Below are 18564 nucleotides of genomic sequence, written 5' to 3'. Positions count from 1 at the left end.
AACTTCACCTTGCTATTCTACAGCATGAAGAACTTTTTGCCCCTAGAAATGAGAGTAAGCTTCAGCTCACCTCTCCTTTTCAGTGTTTAAACTGCGTTCCAGCTTTAAATACATTGAAGTTATCACTGACAAAGAGATTATGGGGAATTACGAAGATTCTTAAGTACATAAGGAAGGGGTATGTGCCTTATCAGAGAGGAGTTATTAGCCCAGCTACACAGTAGTTCGAACACAGTTAATGAGCTTGGCTATCACAGTTTTCTGTTTTGGCACTGAAGGTTCCTCGATGGCAAACTGCTGGATATCAATAAAGAATTTCAGCCATACCTGGGGCAGGGAGGACGCATCCTGGAGATCCGCACCCCGGACGTGGTAGCAAATGTCAAGAAGCAGGCGCAAGCTGTAGGCTTCACAGAAGGTGCATTGCTGGCTCTCGCCGTCATTATCATCCTGTGCTGCATGCCAGCTATTTTAATAGTCATGGTCAGCTACAGACAGTAAGTACTCTTACTCCTTTTTGTGATTGCAAAGTTGTATTAAGGATGCTACATTTCTTTGCTGCAGCGCTTTGAAAGATTTCCTTATTACCAGTCTACATACAGAAAAATATATTCAGCATTCCTCACGTCACAGTAGTCGGTAAAGGCTTGGTGAGGGTTTGCACAGAAAGAAAAGGCACAGGAAATGTATTGCTGTATTTCTGAAGTTGTGGTCAGTAACTGTTTCGGAAGACATCAGGAAACACAAAACCAAAAGCCAGGCGTTTGAAATGCAAGACCGGATTCCATGCTAAACACACAAAGATTGCTGGCTCAGTGAGTCCAATATCAGATTGTGTAGCTCAGGCAGAAGAAGAGGAGGACTTAACTGTTTTATTATTTAAATCCTAAAATATTCATGGATTGGTTTTTTTTTTTTTTCCCAAGCTGTGTGCTTCTTAATTGCAAACCTTTAATGAAGAATTGATTTCATGCCATTTTAACACTATCCAAATCAACATAACCAGAAAGAACCTGCTTTGTGTTTCCATTCGTCTTTCATAGACATAGTTTTAAGTAATTGAGCTAACAAGCTAATTAAAGGACTGATATTACCAACAAGTTCATGTGAAATGGACAACTTCAGGTCCACTAAGAATTATTTAGCTTCTCATGAAATATTTCTTATTCCACATGCATGCTCAAAGCAAAGGATGATCAATCATTACAAAATCAAAACATAAATAATTTGATGCATCTTCTCCAGTGATGAGCTGCATTAAGCTTTTACATACATCAGTCTGTATCACCATGTCCTTCTCTCTCCATTTTAACATTGGTGAACCTCTCCTCTCCTCTCCTCTCCTCTCCTCTCCTCTCCTCTCCTCTCCTCTCCTCTCCTCTCCTCTCCTCTCCTCTCCTCTCCTCTCCTCTCCTCTCCTCTCCTCTCTTCTTCTGCATGACAGTATATCTCAGAACTGCTTTACATCTACCAAACTCATATGTAAAATCTGCTTCCAGTGAAATACTACTGAAGCAGTTCAATAAGTTTGTTATTACTGATTTTATTATCCAAGTTGCCTGTTTCCTTAAGAGAGCTAATAGTAATATCTGTCCTCAGTACTGGTTGTTGAGGAGCTCTAAGGAATCTTCCTAACTTCATTTCATGAAAAATCACATTTTAATTTTCTAGAAGTATATTTGGACTTGGATTTATAGCAGACCAACGTAAGTACACTCTACTTTTATGGAAAATGTATCACTGAAGAGGACCAAAGAAGATGTAAAGGCATTTGACCGTTAGTAAATTCCAAAAGCTAACCTAAGCTATGTGGTCATTACAGCCTTTTCCTCCTTTTTGAAAAGCACTTCAGTATTTTTCCTGTTAACAGTCTGGCAAAGTTGGTGCTTTGGTCTGCCACTGAGTGTGGAAATTATAGTGGGATAAAAATGTAACTGTCATACTCACAGCACATGCAATGGAAATGATAAGATTTTCTCACCGTTAAAACTTTTTATGTGCAATAGGTCCATTTTTCAGTGCTTTCCAGACCAATGATGATGTTCACATACAGTGAATTCATTTCACTTACTAAATCTTGTAAAAATACTAGTTAAATTACATGAGTTATCTTCTACGTGCAAAATTATCGCTCTCAAACTGTGGCTCAGTGCCTACATTTATGGCTTTTGTAAACAAGCCAGAAACTCATTATTCCTTGCTGTTAAATCGTGCCCTTGAAATACACTGTCCAGGTAGGCACATCATTTATGTGACGTACAAAAAGCACTGTCTTCTAAATAGAAACTAAAAACAATATTGCTTCCCTACTGAAGACGTTTTCTGTCACATGTAAAAGTGAGAAAGAGTTACAAAAACTCATCCCCAATAGTCTACCCTCTGAAGAAATACCACAGTATCCTCTCTTCCCATCTTTTCTGCCGCTGTGCATGGCAGGGATTTGTTTTCCGTAAGCCCAAAGCAATTTTCCCCGCTGTAATTCATGTTTATGCTGACTGCAGAATTGCTCCAAGAGTATTGCAAATAGCAGCTTAAACACTGTTCAGCTCTGGAAATTATGATTCTTTAAACATGTCATTAATTCTCTAATTTTATGTATGGAATAATTAAGTAGCATCTAGTTTATCACTCCTATTAGTTTCACTGTTTAGGACAATTGCTTGCAAACAGAATTAATTTAACCTTCCATTTTATCTCTTCATCTTTTTCTTGCATAACAAAACAGATTCAAAGAGTAAGTATTTATTTTCTGGTTTGTTTCTAATAGTTTGAATGGGAATGCTGACAGCTTACCAATGTTAGTTTTTGAGAAGGGTGACTGGAACTCAGACTCGCTTCCTACACTCCAGTTTGGTCCTGAACATCACGTGTGGCAAGGTGTTTTAGTGTTATTTGTATGGCTACCCTCCGTGTTTCATTAATGCATGCTAACACATTAAATGATGCCGTCATGCACAATATAGCCTGTTTCCCAGAGAGGACAAAAAAAGGATTTCCCCGTGTATATTCCTCAAACAAGCAAGTGCACGTCAGACTGGAGTGCAAATGAGAAAGCATGGGTTTCATTTTCTAGATATGGACAACAGAATTTCTTTTTTATACAGTGAATTTATCAATGGGGAAAAAAAACAGGAAAACTGATGAGACAAAAACTCACCAACCAAATGCAATGAGAAAGGAGTTGCAAGTCTTAAAGTAAACTTTGCCAGGGGATGTTTAAAATCACAATCTCTGGCACTTGAATGAAGCAGCTGATCAAAGGAGTGTATTCTCTCCACTACTGGGCTCGGGCCACCAGTATAGATAAACCTTCTGATGAGAGCAGTGCCAGAGCCTGGAATTCCTTGCTGTAAAGTGGCATGCTGCAGGTCAGGAGGTTTCTGACCATGCGGAGCTCTGGGGTTTCCCCAGGAAAGAACAGCTAATGGGGAGATGAAAAAGATGGGTAAAAACTCATGTTACCACTTCTGTTTAGAAGTTGAAAGGCAAGAATGTTTTGAAAACTTCAGCAAAAAAACAAACAAACAAAAACTAGACAAATTCACAGCTTCTCTTAGGTCTCAGTGTGCTTCTAACGAGTCCGTTTCTCCATCCCTACACGGCTTACCAAAGGCGACAGGCTGAGTGTGCTAAGACTGCAAGAATCCAGATGGCCCTACCAGCAGGCAAACCAGCAAGCTCTGCTGCCAATAACCTCTACGAAGAGCTTGGTGACAGCACCATGTAAGTATTGCTTGCCATACATCAACATGGTAATGACTGAAGCCATGACTCATTTCATAGAGATGTCACTTGGAGAAATCTTTCCTTTGTGAAGGGATATTTCTCCAGCTGCTTGGGATTCTCACATATCTGGAAAATAAGTAGAAGGACTCTGTAAGGAGATTTAGAAAAAAAATAACCTGCTAAGGGGGATTTCTCTTAGTGCAGAGGGGAATATCTAACAGGTATTAATTTGGCAAGAACTGAGGCATAATCAGATGGGTTTTTTGAGAGCAGCAGCCTTTGCTGTCAGGGGGAGCCAAGATGGCTTCTTCATAGAAACCCATGCCAACCTTTTCCAAAGCTACTGAGTAAGCACATAGAGTAAAATTGCTGCTCCAAAACCCTCATTTGCTGTAGTATAAAATATTAAATTTGGTAAAGCGTTGTTTTATTTTCTTGCTACTTTTTTTTAATCAAAACCATTAAATATAAAGGAACTACCAGTGTAGAGGAACCACTGGCAGTGCAGTGCAGTGGATGCATCTTTTACCTATTACTTGCTCGTAATACAGTAATATTGCAGAGATGCCTACCCTTTCATGCTTCTGTAAATCTGAAGTTTATGGAGTCCAACAGGAACTTAACTTTCACTATGGGAATGTGACAGCAGAGGAGAGCCAATTAATATTTGTATTATAGTAAGGGAGTGTTGCTGATAACCTCGCCACTCTTATTCTTCCATGTTTATATTTTAAAAACAAATGACACTGAAGAGCGTAGCAACAATAATGCTTGGAGGCAGTGAGACAGAGCTACTGGTGTAAGTGAGGACTGCCAACTTCTGTATTTTCTGTCCTAATTTGTTTAGCTCCAAGTGTTGAAATGACAAAGATGCTGTGATTGATTTGATTAAACGTTAAGGAGGTGTGACAAGGCATGTAACTGCTGCTTTAACTCTTAGCCATCTGAAAGCAGTCTCTCAGTTTGAAATGAGGTGGGTTTTTTTTTTCTGAGCTTGAGGTTTTTTATACATGGAGACGGGAACTGTACTGGCAGCAAGAACTGCTTCTCATAAATGCTGGATTCCCTCCTTACAACCTTTTGCCTCTGTGAAATGTTACAGCTTGGGCAGGAAGGGAGCATATAGTCATATCTCTGAATGGGGGCACTTCTGGTTGTGAACCAAATAGTATTACATCTGTACACTTACATATGCTGTGAAATGCTGCATAGCATTCCTGCTTCTTTTGAACTAAGTACTTGCTGAAACTAATGAATGACTTCTGCTGATTACAATGGCAGTGTTTAAATGCTGATAGTCAGTGGGGATTGGATGTCCCAGTGGTTGGATCTGTGTTTTGTACTCCTGTTAATGCCTTTGACTAAACCAAATCAAGCCTCACTGTGCTGGGCTATTTTGCTATTTTACCTGCAGAGACTTTTTTATGTTTTAGTACTGAAACATATAGGTGTCAATTTGTATATTGTTTTTAAGACTTAGAACTAGTTTTCAGAGCACTGAAGTAAGACTGCGTATTTGGAATGCTTTTCCGTGATGGCTGTCATCCATTATTTTAAGGAACTGATCAAACACCTACTAATAGAAATCTTTTAAAAATAAATGAGCATTCTTAGGAGTTAAAAAATAATAATACATCAGTAATACAATAAAAACAAGTACAATTAATCTTTTTTTTTGCTGCCAATTATTTGATTTCAAGGCACAGGTATAACCTAGGAAATTATTCCTTAGGAAGTGTCTTTTACTAACTTTTAATATGAATTTTAGTAAAATATGTCTTGCCTTCAGCTGTCTTGAGAGTCATCTTTCATTTGCAGCACTGCCTTGTGTCTTGTTTTCTTAATTTGGTGTTTATAGCAAATGAAATGAAACCAAGCTCTTTAGTTTTAAATCTGCCTTGTCTCATAATTTTCGTTTTCCTCTGTCTGGATACGTAGGCATCAGTAAGTAAGCTCATTTCATTGTCTTAATATTCATAGCTACTAGAAATGCTAGTTTTCCTTTCCTTACTCCCCATAGAACCTTGCAGACCAAAACTCATTTTTTATTTGTCCATTGATCAAGTGCAGGAAAGACATTTACTGTGCAGTTCCAATATCTGTATGCCTCTTCATCCTTTTGTAGGAACTAGAAGTGAAATATGATTGCTGAACTTGAACGGTATTATTTCTAAAGCCAAATAGTCCCAACTGCTTAAATAAATAAAGTCCTGATTGTGTGCACAAAGATTTGCTCTGAGTTTGTGGACTTCAGATGTTATAATTGATGGAAGCAAAATCTTTCAGTCTGCTATTTGTAAATCCCTGCAAAGTGGGTGCTCATCTTTCAATTATGAAGATATGCATACTGGTGAGATGATGTTTTCATTGGTTAAAATACCTGTACATAAACAGAAGGTGATTTCAGGATCATCTCATCCGAGAGAGTACTCAGGTGAAGCGAGGAAGGAGCTGAGAAGCTTTTGAAATAATCCGTTCCAGTAGCATAAAGGTTATGTCATCTTGCATGAGCTTTCTACTGGAGGGCTTCCTTCAAGTTCAGAATCGTTTATTTCACTCATCTCTAAAGAGATGGAGGATGCTTGACCAATCTCTCAGTGCACTGAGAATGAAGAATTAGTTTATTGATAGTGTGAAATCAATTATTTTTCATCCAGCTCTACACTTGAACAGTTATCTACAGCACATGATTATATTCTGTCCAAAGGCATAATGATTTTTGGAGAATTGCGGTGCTTGGGGAAGAGTTTATGCTGTGCACTAGTATAACTCTCTGTGGTTTTGCTGGTTCCTGTTCATGAATAGGAAAAGTGAGCCCTTCCCTCAGATATCTACGTAACGGAACAGTCTGACCAAGAGGTCTAATTATACCTCTTCTTCCAACATTCATGTAGAAACGTGAAGTGTTGGAACTTTTCTATTACTCCTTCTTTTCGGAGGTGAACAGAATATGACTCAATTCTTTGTAAATGTGGGAGTTTTTAACTCCAGTTCTCCAATTTAACTCCGAGACAGCTCAGAGTCCCTAAAAATACTTTCAGTGGTATTTTGAATAGCTTTTTTGTGCGTAGATATTATTACTCTCATGATATTCTTTAGCCAAAGTTGCTTAAGAAAAGGTGAAGGTTTTCACTGTGGCGTTGAACACATGGGGTGACAGCAAAGCATCTTCCCTAATGGCAAAAGCAGTGAAGCTGCAAACAGATTCTGCAAAAGCAGTAAGGTAATCTTTACACCCCACTCTGCCATGGTGTCTCCTTACACTACTATATTCTCCTCATTGCCAGTCCTGCAGATATAGTTAAATTTTCCCAGAAAGCTTGTAGAGTAGGTGTCTTTTTTAAGACTGTTTTCTTACTTCCCTATGCTAGACAGGGATCTGTTTGGTTACAATTAATCTCTACATGGTAGCAATGGAAATGCTTTTTTTTGAGTCACTTTGACCAGGGGAATCGTCTGTTAGACAGTACAAGGGTTTCATTTTTCACTATAGCTGGAGCTGGCCAATATCTTGAATTTTTCACAGATTGAGGGGAAATAAGTTTATTTTCAGCTCCAGGTAAGCATTACTTAAAGTAGGACTCTGAGAGCACTCTTTTCTAGCAGCTAAACTGAGGATGCTGATACTGATACTGATATACTTCTCATCTTAAAACTTGCTCAGAAATTTGTGGTATTAGAGTGATTTGAGGAAGGTAGGTTAAAGAGGCTCTCCAAGGTGCTAGATAAATTCCAGAAAACAGTGATGCATTGTACTTTTGGACAATATAGATTTTTGGACAATGTAAATTAAGTGTAATCAAACTACAGGTGTTTTTCACACATTAATTGAAATTCATACACATACTGATACCTCTGCATCAATATATGCATTGTAAAAACAAGGCTGAGTGCTTGCACTGACAATTCTTTAAAAATCAGTCTCAGAAGAATGATCAGGAGTGCAGCATGCGTATGTGCTGACTGGCTTCAGCTCCTTTTGGCTTACACCTTACAGCTCTGAGCTTTGGTTGAGCCTGGGGGCACTTCTGATTTCTCCTATGGCCATGGCTTCAGGCTCATGTTGGCTTGGAGAACAGTTCTAATTCTATGAGTGACCTACAGGCACTCTGTAAAAGATAGCAGAGGCACACTTAATGGCTGCTTAATCATATACTTTTATACAATAGCAGAGGTTTGACACACAATTACAGAATAGGCTTACCTTAAAGATTCTTGTGAATATTCTGTGTTGACTGTGTGCTGTTTGGCACATTGCCACTGCCATGTCAGTGATGGAAACGAATAAGCTCACAGAACGACTGCATAGAAATACTAGGTTGCATTGGTGATTTGTATCACCGTGTAGACAGGATACAGTACCAACCTTGATGCTTCCAAAATCTAAGGTTTTGTAGAAGATGTCACCAATTTCCAAACTTATGGAGTACACCGAAATTTGTTTTAGTGTCTCCTCTGCAAGTTCTTCCTCCCTAATGAAGATGTGAAAGTAAATGTCTTGCCCAGTAGTCTAGTATATTTTTTTTCTGTTGGATAGTTGTAGTTTGCTGGAAGTAATGTTATGGCTGTGATTCATATCATAAGTTCTTTTTTTCTCTTTCATAAAAATCTATGTCCATGCATGTTTCCTTACATGTGATTATCTTCTTTTCTTTCAAGTCTTTTTCTTCTCTACCATTTCCAACAAAGCAGGGGAAAAAAGTCAGTCTTAGAAGAAGGAGATCGGCAGAGAGTTATAAGCAGCTTTGCTTCCCGTGCCATTGAGGCTCACAAGCAATCTAATATCAATGGATCATTGAACAATAACCTCCCCAAATCTTCAAGTAACATTACTTTCTTATCTGATGAGAACCCACTAACTACTCAAAACCCATTGTATGTGGAAGGTGTCACTCAGAGTCCTGCTGCTGCTGGGTTACTGCGGAAAAGAAGCGATGCTCTAGATACTCTTTCTCCTATGCAGTTAGTCTTGAGAGATGCCTCTCTGGGAGGCAGTCACCGTGCGTGGACAGTACCAGCTCACGTTACTAAGAGACACGCGCCTGGTTCTCTGAGCAGGCCGGTTATCATGGACCCCATTCAGTGGCAACAGGAAAGACTCAAAGCAGAGAATGAAGGAACTGAAAATCAGCATAGTGCAGTTGATATTAGCAGTCCGCTATTTCAAAAATTAAGTGGCCCCACATTAACTGTAAAAGAGAAGGCAAGACAGTTTGAGCAGCAGGCTTTGCAGGAAATGAAGCAAGTGAAATCTCCTGATGTCAAGTCCACCCGTTCACCAACGCACAGCATCTGTTTGCAAGAAAGAGATAACATGCTAGAGCAGTCTCCTAAAAGCGTGGTTGCTTCTCCTTGCCTTCGCTCTTCTCCTCTGTCCTCTCCAACACCTTGTGAAGTAGTTGAGCCGGAGCCCTCTGCGGTCCCCTCTGTAATCATCACTCACCATGACTATCCTGAAGAACATTCTCCTCCACCAACTCGCAAGCCAACTCCTCCGTCTTTTAGGATAAAGAAACCTGTTTGCCAAAGTTTTCTAGCTCCTCAAACCAAAGGAGAAGCTACAGAAAACATTCCAGACCCACCTAAAACTCCCCCACCCCCTCCTCCTCTTCTGCCTCCTCCACCTCCATCCCCTCCTCTTTTGCCACCCCGTCCTCCAACTTTGCCCCCTGCTTCTCTTCCTTCTTCTTCATCTCTTCCCAGCACCCAACACCTTTCCCCCGCAAAGCATTCAAAATCCCCTGCCAAACAGCCAGTTGTACCACCACTGGCCACAGTGCCAGAGCCACCTCCCCGTAGGGAGCTGAAAGGCATTCTTAAAAACATTCAGAATTTAGCAGCAATTGAAAAGTCTGTGGCCAATATGTACAGCCAAATAGACAAAAACCACGTTCTGCCCAAGCACATCTCTAAGCTCAAACCAGTTGCAACACCAGAGCTGCCAACTCCCGAGGCTGCGGCTGAGCACAACCAGCAGAACGGCAGCTTGAGCTGTGTTGTGGAGGAGCTCGAGAAACGCTTTCCGTCTCAGTCAACAGCACTGTAATATTTTCGGTTTAATGTTTTCTGCATGTACCATTTTGAGCACGATGACTCTAATGCAGCACATGGTATCTGCCTCAGACTCTAGAAATGCACATTTTTTTTCCATTTCTCTGCTGTCTCTTTCTACTCCCTACCTAATCCTGAAATGGAAAGACTTTATGTTACCTGTTCACTCAGAAATTTGTAATGTGTCATTGGACAAGTTGTTCTCTCAGCACCGTTCAATGACCTTGGTTCTTAGTCTGTTTACCTAAAAGTCTTGGGGAAAACTGTCCGTTTGTTCACAACATTCAGCCAATGGTGGCAGAGGGTTTGATAACTGCTTTACATTAAGCTGCCCTCGCTGTGGGTAATACCAGTAAGCAGAGGGGTTTTTCTGTAGCTGTAATGGAATTCCATGCTTTGCACATAAGATGTACAAATGGGAGGAGTCTAGTAGTCCAATGTTGGGTGTCAAAGAAAGCGGGTACTGGTAGCAAGCAGGCTCAGCAATAGCGAGCCAGAGTTGTTACAGTAATGCATCTTTACATTCCGTGGGAGATGGCACAGTGCTCTGCTATGCTGGCATGCTTTCTTTTAGCTCACATTTGCATTTCCCAAGGCAGAAGAAGGGTATTCTCTTGATTTGTTGGTAAACTCAGCTGTTTTCCTTTGTGTCATTTACATCATGCCTTCCATTGCATTTTTTATGTTGTAACTGCATGTTTAATGTTTTTATTTTGTAAATGATTTAATGTACAAAGCTTTTTTTTTTTTTTTTGCACGTTCATGTTGTTGACATCTCTTTTTAACTGTCATGCTATGGACTACACAGCTAAAGCATCCAGCTCATCTTAAGACGTAATAAAGTCATTCTGATTAGTGTCACCAAATGAAGGTTTCTCAAGTACTTGCAAAAATCCCTGTAATTTACCTATTGGCTTTTTTGCTTCCAGTCATCTAAATCACACTTTTACATTAAATTTGTGAATTTTACTCAATTAGCTTGTCCTTTGAACAAATGGTAAGTAAAAGCAATTTGGGCATTTAAATGAATGTTAGGTTGGTTCTACTTGTCAGTATTATTTTGTTCTTTGCCAAAATGCAGAATATAGTTGTTTAAAATGACTATTAAAAAAGAAGAAAATAAACACTGAATAGGCAGGTATCACAGAATGAAGAAATACTGAAAACCACTTCAGTATCAAATGTTATAATTCAGAGCAAAAAGATAATTATGTCTGCAGATATACTCATCGTTTCCACGGTGCTTGGCTTTTTTTTATTTTCTCTTTTTATTTTAAATCTGCAGTTAGGACATGTGGAGGGCTGTTTCAGTTGGAAGCTGTTGAAGGTGATTTCTCTTTCTTTGTCCCAGAGCCAAACTCCATGAAGTCCATCATACAACTTTCACCGACTTGAATCTTAGAAGCAGAATTTTTCTGTGCCTTGTGAAATCTGTGCTCTTGTTGGTCTAGACTGTAATTCCAAGACACGTAATGAACAGGAACAGAAGCCAAATGTGTGAGGGGAACAATTATCTATCACAGCATGTTTGCCATAACAGTCTATATAATTTATGAGATTCACCTATGTATGTTAGCTGCCCATAGTGCTGAGTTTTCTGAGTGGCACAGCAACAGCAAATTGTCAAAGTTAAGCAGCTCTTAGAGAAGTGTTGAATATTTAAGTGCCAGAATTAGAAGAATTGGTGCATACTTGTATTACCTGCTTCTGTGTACCTGCTGTGGTTCAGTGAGATAATTGATGGTCCAGAGTTGAGCATGGGAAATTGTTGTGCTGAGCATGTTCACACTGTATCAACTCTTACATCAGAAATGTGTATTTAAGTATCCAGCTCCCACTTCAGACCCATGGCAGATACCTCTGTGGTGCTCATCACACCAACTAGTGAAATATTAGACAAACATGGCCTAATTTTGCAGTGTGTAGTGTCACGCAGTGGATGTGCAGATGCTTAGTAATTCACAAGGTAAACTTCAAAGATTGTATGTATTTGTGGTGTTCCTTAGGCAGAAAGGTTGGACATCATGCAAAAGTCCCTTTTTAAATATTTAGTTTCATCCAGTCAGTCTCAGAAGAGCCTGTGGGGGTCATTGTAATCAGCTCTTCACTAATGAGGAACACCTACTTTCTCTCATTAATGAAGCCCTTATTAATTTGAAGAGTTTATGAAACCTAATTTATTTTTGTCTACAATCAAAGCAACCTTGGTTCTCCTGCTGGTTTCTTGAATAGCCTTTATTAAAAATAATAATAAAAAAAAGAATTGTATTAGACTGGGAAAGAAATTGTACCAATAGCATGTACTTTGACCCGTGCCAGGGAAGTTCTGTCCCATAGAAATGTCTGGATGCACTATAAGGTGTAACAGTATTCCACTTGACAAAAAATTGACCATATATAAGCTTACTGACCCCTTCTTGAGATGTCAGGTTTGGTTAATTGCCGACAGTTGTAATCCTTGATAAACCTCTGGTCCTTCTATCTCAGCTTGACTGGGGTGAGTTATGAGGGACAGAGATTGCATCTGTAGAGAAAACTCTTCCTCCCTTTGAACTGTTTGCAAAGCTGAAATCAAGCAGTAATGTATCATTGCTTACCTCCCTTTCAGATTCTTTTTCTTTTCAGGTTTGAGTTATGAACTGTGGGAAATCTCCATTTTAAAACTTGGGACAAATTGATAAGCAGTTGCTTCCACTGATCAGTAGCTGCAGTATTTGAGTTTTATGATCCTTTTCAATGTGAAAACAGATAAAAAGTATGAAATAGCAAAAGCATGGTGGGATGCCAGTAATTGGGAAAATTGTTGCTTTAGGCAAACCACAATTCCATTAACTCATGATAGCAGCGTAGTCCTGTGAAAGGTTTCCAAATTTTCTACATGCAAATTCATTCCTGTTTCATCTCTCATACAAAATACCATGGGTGTACAGTAGCTGGTGTATGATCCTACATCCTACAGGGGTAGCACTCTTGCTTTCTCTCAGACTGACTGCCGTGGAGTCTTGGCTGCTTGTGTTTATCCAGAAGCAATTCCTCCCTCAGTGGAGAGACACTTTAAATTCCGTCCAGGAATCCAACGATGTCATTTTGACCTTTGCCTTTTTGTCAGAATAGATCCTTGTGCTGTATTGAGTGAATGGACTTTTTTTTTCCTTTCCGTTTTCTTTTTTTCCTAATCCTGACCACACAAAGTTATAAATAAGTGAAATATAAGCAATTCTCAAAATAGAGTGTTATGCTACTTTTAAGACAGTTAAATTGCAAACTAAATTATAGATCCTTGTATTAAAACTTTAATCTGCAATATAGTGGCTACTCAAGAGCAGTTAAGATTAATAAGTTTACTTATCCCCTGTGCAACACAAGACCTTTTTCTGAAGACTGCTGTGAGAGATAGGGAAGCTAAATACAGTGTTGCTCATGTGGGCTTTGAGAAGTCACATATCATCTTGTGATCTTCATTTTGGTTGTGCATTAGTTTCATATTATATGGGCAGTAGCATTAATGTAATGCTGATAATCAATTCCATGTGTTGAATATTAATAGGAATTTTTAGAGATAACAGTAAAGAATAGTAAGGACTTGTAGTCTGTTCTTTTTTATTTGCTCAAGTGTAATTAATGGACTCCTTGAGACTGCTGGCTATGCAGTACGTTAAGTTCAGCATACTTTTGAACATTCATTTTTTCCTTCTTAAAAATAATGATAATTTTAAAAAAAACAAACACAACAACAACAAAAAACAGAACACAGTGATACAAAGACTTAAATTGCTGTTTGCTGTTCTTAATCGTTTTAATTTTCTGGCACAAAATGTGAAGATACAGACCTCGATAGATGTAAGTGCATTTGTCACGTATATGAATGGCTCCAAGAAAATGAATTCAAATAAGCAAAGAAATTTCCAGAGATCAACAGCACAAAGCCTGTGGCACAATAATCATAGATAGCACAAATAATACCACTCCTCCCCCGCTGAGCAAGTGTTAGGAAATGTGTAATTATGATAATAATGCAGTTAAATTACTAATAGAAGCTTCAGGCCAATTTCTAGCAAGTCCACCATAGATAAGTCCAGAAGTAGAAGAGGAAGTGTTTCACTGCTTAAAAAAGGTATGTGTAATAACAGTCTCTTTGTAGATGGTCATTCCAGGTCTTGGAGACAGCAGAGAAGGTGACTTGTCAGGGCATCTTCTAAAAACAGAAGGAAAACCAAGCCTGTGCTCGTTTAACCTTTATTTACTCCACTCCCCTTTGCTGTGTTGCACTGGGTGCACTGGCACTCTGGCTTTTGCGGGTTAGGGATTTCTTCTTATTCATTTGCAATCTAAAGCAAAAAAATAGATCCCAGAGATTCACTGGCCTTCCTCCTGCAACGTTTTGTATGTGCAGAGCAAATCTGAAGACAGACATGTTTTGTATTGTAGATATGCATTTCTTTTCTTGCTAGTAATATTTCTTGTCACATTATCTTTTCACCTCTCTCCAGAAAGAATGCCAGTATGCATCTTTGTAGAGTCAAGCAGAAGTATACTAATGTATTTTTTTTCTTTTTCTGACCTCAAGGCGAGGATATGCACAGCAAGAGGTAAGGCTGTTCCTGCTTACATTTAAATTACTGCTTCTATCAACATACTTCTTCCATACAGCCTGTGTTGTGAAACAATGGATGTTGTAGAGGCGAAAGTGGTTCAGAAAGACTGGATGCATTCAGGAGGCATAGATGCACTGGCAGATGGCTGGTAAACACTGTGGCACAAGCATAACCTTCAGGATGGAAGATTGCTGCTTGACAGACTGCCAAAAGGTTTCCGAGGGAACTGCCTCCATTGCTTTTCATGTTTTAGAGCCGCAGGTCTAATCATCTGCTATAGCCCACCACACGGGCTCAGCGTGGGCCTTTTCTGCAACACAGTGCTGTCTGTCCTCACAGCATCTTTGTTCATAGAAATCATAGAATCAGAGAATCGCCAACGCTGGAAAAGACCTCCAGGATCATGCAGTGCAACCGCCCACCTAACACCAGTATTTCCCCACATAGAACCATAGAATCATTTTTCTAGCAATGAATAACATGGAGAATTTTCTAAATGAACTCGTTCAGTAAGTTCTCCAAACTACATCATAATGGTTGATATTTACTGATTAGTACTGATTAATCTTAGGATGTGCCTCTGGTGTCTGCTGCTCCTTACTTAGTGGGTTTACAAAATGCAGATTTATTCCGTTGTACTCTGATTTGTCTTCCTTTTGCAAAGCTGATTAGTATCTCTTAATTCAGATACAGATCTTACCCATCTCCTACAGTTCAGCTTTGGCCAAGGAACTTGGCTGAGACAGTGCCCCCCAAATTTTCAGTGGAGGGTTGTTCCAACACACATGATGCAATTGTTTTCTTGGGCTCTGACAAAAGTTTTTGAGTTGAATAATTTAGAGAACCACCACATAAACAATCAAATTTTGTATTAAGTAAAATAAACAGTGCACTATGAAGTCATGTTACCATAGTAGGTGCAGAGCATTTTTGTAGTGCTTGCTGAATTTGGAGGTATCCAAGTACAAAATATTGTGAAGGACTTGTGTCTTAAGATTTCTTTCTTTATTGTTGCTGCCTATTAATACCCTCTCTTGTTTTCTTTTATAGCAACAGCAGTTGCTGAGACCTTCTCTTCTCAGGCCAGAGGTACCGCTATTTTTCATGTCTTAATTATTTTAAATGTCTTTTACGTCATTTCCTAATCAAAACTCATCTTTCTTCTTTCCTGTTGTATTTTTTTTTTCCTGAGTGTCCTAGATGAAAATGAAAGTCGTATTGTTGTTAACACCTCAATACAGTTTTTGTTAAATACCTGAAATGTACTGCAGTTTGATTTTTGGCTGCTTGTGAACTGAACAGATGTGCACTTTGCCAAGCAAAGAACCGGCTGGACTACCAAGCCCCTGGTGCACTGTGCAAGGAGTTAAATTCAGTTGGCAGCTGGTCACAAGTGGCATTTCCCAGGGCTCAGTACTTCGGCCAGTTTGTTTAATATTTTTACACACAATCTTATGAGGGGATCGAGTGCCCCCTCATTAAGTTTGCAGATGACACCAAGCTGGGTGGAAGCGTCCATCTGCCTGAGAGTAGGAAGAGATCTCTCTGCGGAGAGATCTGGATGGGCTGGATCAGTGGGCAGCCTCGTCCATTCAAAAAGGCTGAGCGCTGCACTTGGGTCATAACAGCTCCCAGGGCTGGGGAAATGTGTCTGAAAAGTTGCTAGGCAGCAAATGACCTGGGTGTGCTGGTTGACAGCTGGCTGAACACAAGCCAGCAGCATGCCTGGGTGGCCAAGAAGTCCAATGGCATCCTGGCTTGTATCACACATGGAGTGGCTGGCAGGAGCGGAGAGGCAATCGTCTCCCTCTGCTTGATATTTTGAGTCTGCATCTCAAGTACTGTGTTCAGTTCCTTGATATCCAGCCGCACTCTGTTTTTTCAGATGTCAGTCAGGTGATAATTGATTATTATACCTGGAGATGAGCTAAGCAGTTGGCCTGCCAAGATAATGAAAGCATTAGCACAGTGCTGTGAAGTGATGGGTTATTAATGCGGCACTTTCAAATCTTTTAGACCCTATGTCATTCCCAGAATAAGCAATAGAGCAAGTGTAACTTTCATGAGGCTTTGTTGACAAGCGGTGGAGAATGGTGACAGTTTCTACAGCCATTCTAAGCAGCAACAAGATGTTCAGCAGCAACTTGAGTTTAATTGGGCAGGGTATTTTCCCCCTTGGAGGTGTGTGATGGGGACAACATGCATCCCTTGTCAAAACCAAAGCCTTGGTGCTCTTTGTTGTTATTGCAGTGCAAGGACATTCCATGCAGCAGCCCAATGCCAACAGCATGTGGAGAGAACTTAAGAACACACTGATGTTGTTGTAGGACACAAACATTAAGAAAGAAACCTGAATGAAGAGTATAAGTGAAATAGCCCTAATGTTTCAACAGGGATTTTTTCCATTGAGAGAGGCTCAAGAAATCACACTTCATTAGCGCTGAATCCAATTCAGTGTCAATATTCAGCTGACTTAGAGCAGTCACTCAGAGTGAATACACCACAGAAGGGGTCATTTAAAGCTTGTGTTGACTTGTCTTTATGGATCTTGATGGTTATCAATGTTCTTTATTAGTTCTTTTGGGGTTGTTGGGTTTTTTGTTTTGGTTTGGTTTTTTTGCACTTTGTTCTTTGTATCTTTTTCATATGTCATTCTGTGTGTGACTGTGCCTTCAATCCATGTTGCTCTTTTGACAGGAGTTAAGTATGGAGTCTGGAATTGACCCAGGGCAGGAATACTATGGTCAAGATTACTACAGTTATGAGCATGGGTATATTTTTATTTTTCCTTTATATTTCAGAAATGCTGCTTTTCAAGGTTGGTGATGTTTATTATTACAGCACCTGATCCGTAGTCTTTCCTTCACCCCAGGATTACTTTAATCTTTGCATCCACGACTGAGTGCGCTAATAACAAAACTCACTTCTTGAACCTTAAATGGGTGTTGTATAACTCAGAGATTTTTTAGGAAGCTAATTTTACCACAGGGCATGTAGCCCCTGGTAGTCATTAAACATTTTTACGTTCACTTTTTTATTTGTGTATATCTGTTGTCTTGGAAATGAATTTCCATCAAATAGCCTTTTTGTGGCTCACCAGTCTGAGTTCAGCAATACTTCTCATAGTTCTCAGCCAGCATCAGGCTTTCTATATTTACCTAGAAAAATGTCATTCTGCCTTGTTTGGATAAAGCCTGTTTGCCTGCAGTCAATTCAGAGATTATTGAATTTTTTTCAAGATTGCAAGGATTGTCCAGAACCAATCCCCCAATGAAATTAAAGAAAAAATAATCAAGTACTGTGAAGTAAGGTTATTGCACTTGGGAGATTCTGGAGACCTGGCAGTTTGAGCTTCCTCCAGCTGTAGTGATTTATGGCTGGTTCCAACAGGAGCAGGCTTCAGACTGCACTACTGCTAATATAGAAACAACAGCAAAAATTAAATGTCCTTCTTAACGGTAGAGGGAAAAAAAAAGATAGCAAGTAAAGAAATTAATGTCCTTTAGGGATGCGTATGTGCATTTGCTGCTCGTTGTGAAGACGTGCATGAATACACTGGTGCGTGTCACAAAGAGCTGGTGGTATTTTTGCCAGGTATGAACTGCCTCAGTATGGGAGCCGCCGCCGCTTGTTGTCTCCTTCAGGGATGTATGATGAGTACGGGGAAGTCATGGTGGAGAACGATGGCGGCTACTACTACAGCCCACATGGGCCAACAGCAGAAGAGGTAAGCATCTCTGCCATGTTGATTCTCTCTCTCTGCAACAAGCTGAAGCAATTGTAAACCTTATCAAATGGAATTTTTTTTAATGGATTAGAGTATTGGGAATATTGTATATAAACCAAATAATCAGCTCTTCCAATCCTGATTATCGTTTGCCCTTCAGATGACTGCTGACGTTTGCATCGGCACCTCTTTTCCTTTTTATAGAAATAAAAAAATAATTGCAGAGTTTCTTTTAATATGCACATTGCTTTTCCCCTTTTACTTCAATGAAAGGTTCACGTAGCCTTAGGTAATTCCCTTTTATATTGTTAACTGAAGGGAGTATTACTAATATTCAACCTATAACTGGTGATTTTCCAGTGAGAAAATCAGTCACCTAAATTAATTTAACATAGAGTTCACAACTGAATGTAAAGAAAATTTAAAATGTCAGTAGCAGCCAGAAGAAAGGAGATGAAATTGTTC

At 39.5% G+C, this 18564-nt stretch overlaps 1 protein-coding gene across 9 annotated transcripts in view; it reads left to right on the top strand.

The window, feature by feature from the left end:
- The window catches only part of PCDH15 (protocadherin related 15), a 678253-nt gene that overhangs the window by 651769 nt on the left and 7920 nt on the right, over nt 1-18564 (top strand). For 3 of the 9 annotated variants that reach the window (XM_048944599.1, XM_048944600.1, XM_048944592.1), the window contains exons 34-39: nt 279-497; nt 3613-3723; nt 14345-14366; nt 15423-15461; nt 17070-17143; nt 17967-18099. In XM_048944599.1, coding sequence (XP_048800556.1) covers nt 279-497; nt 3613-3723; nt 14345-14366; nt 15423-15461; nt 17070-17143; nt 17967-18099 — 598 coding nt within the window. Of the gene's footprint in view, nt 1-278; nt 498-2725; nt 2735-3612; nt 3724-8385; nt 14459-15422; nt 15463-17069; nt 17144-17966; nt 18100-18564 lie in introns of those variants that run through there. The other 6 variants (XM_048944596.1, XM_048944595.1, XM_048944598.1 and 3 more) reach the window with 5 other exon arrangements.

This window comes from Lagopus muta, chromosome 5 (genome assembly GCF_023343835.1).
Source record: "Lagopus muta isolate bLagMut1 chromosome 5, bLagMut1 primary, whole genome shotgun sequence".
NCBI classification, from domain to species: domain Eukaryota; kingdom Metazoa; phylum Chordata; class Aves; order Galliformes; family Phasianidae; genus Lagopus; species Lagopus muta.
Note: the sequence above shows the minus strand (reverse complement) of the source record. Positions and strands in the feature narration are given on the sequence as shown.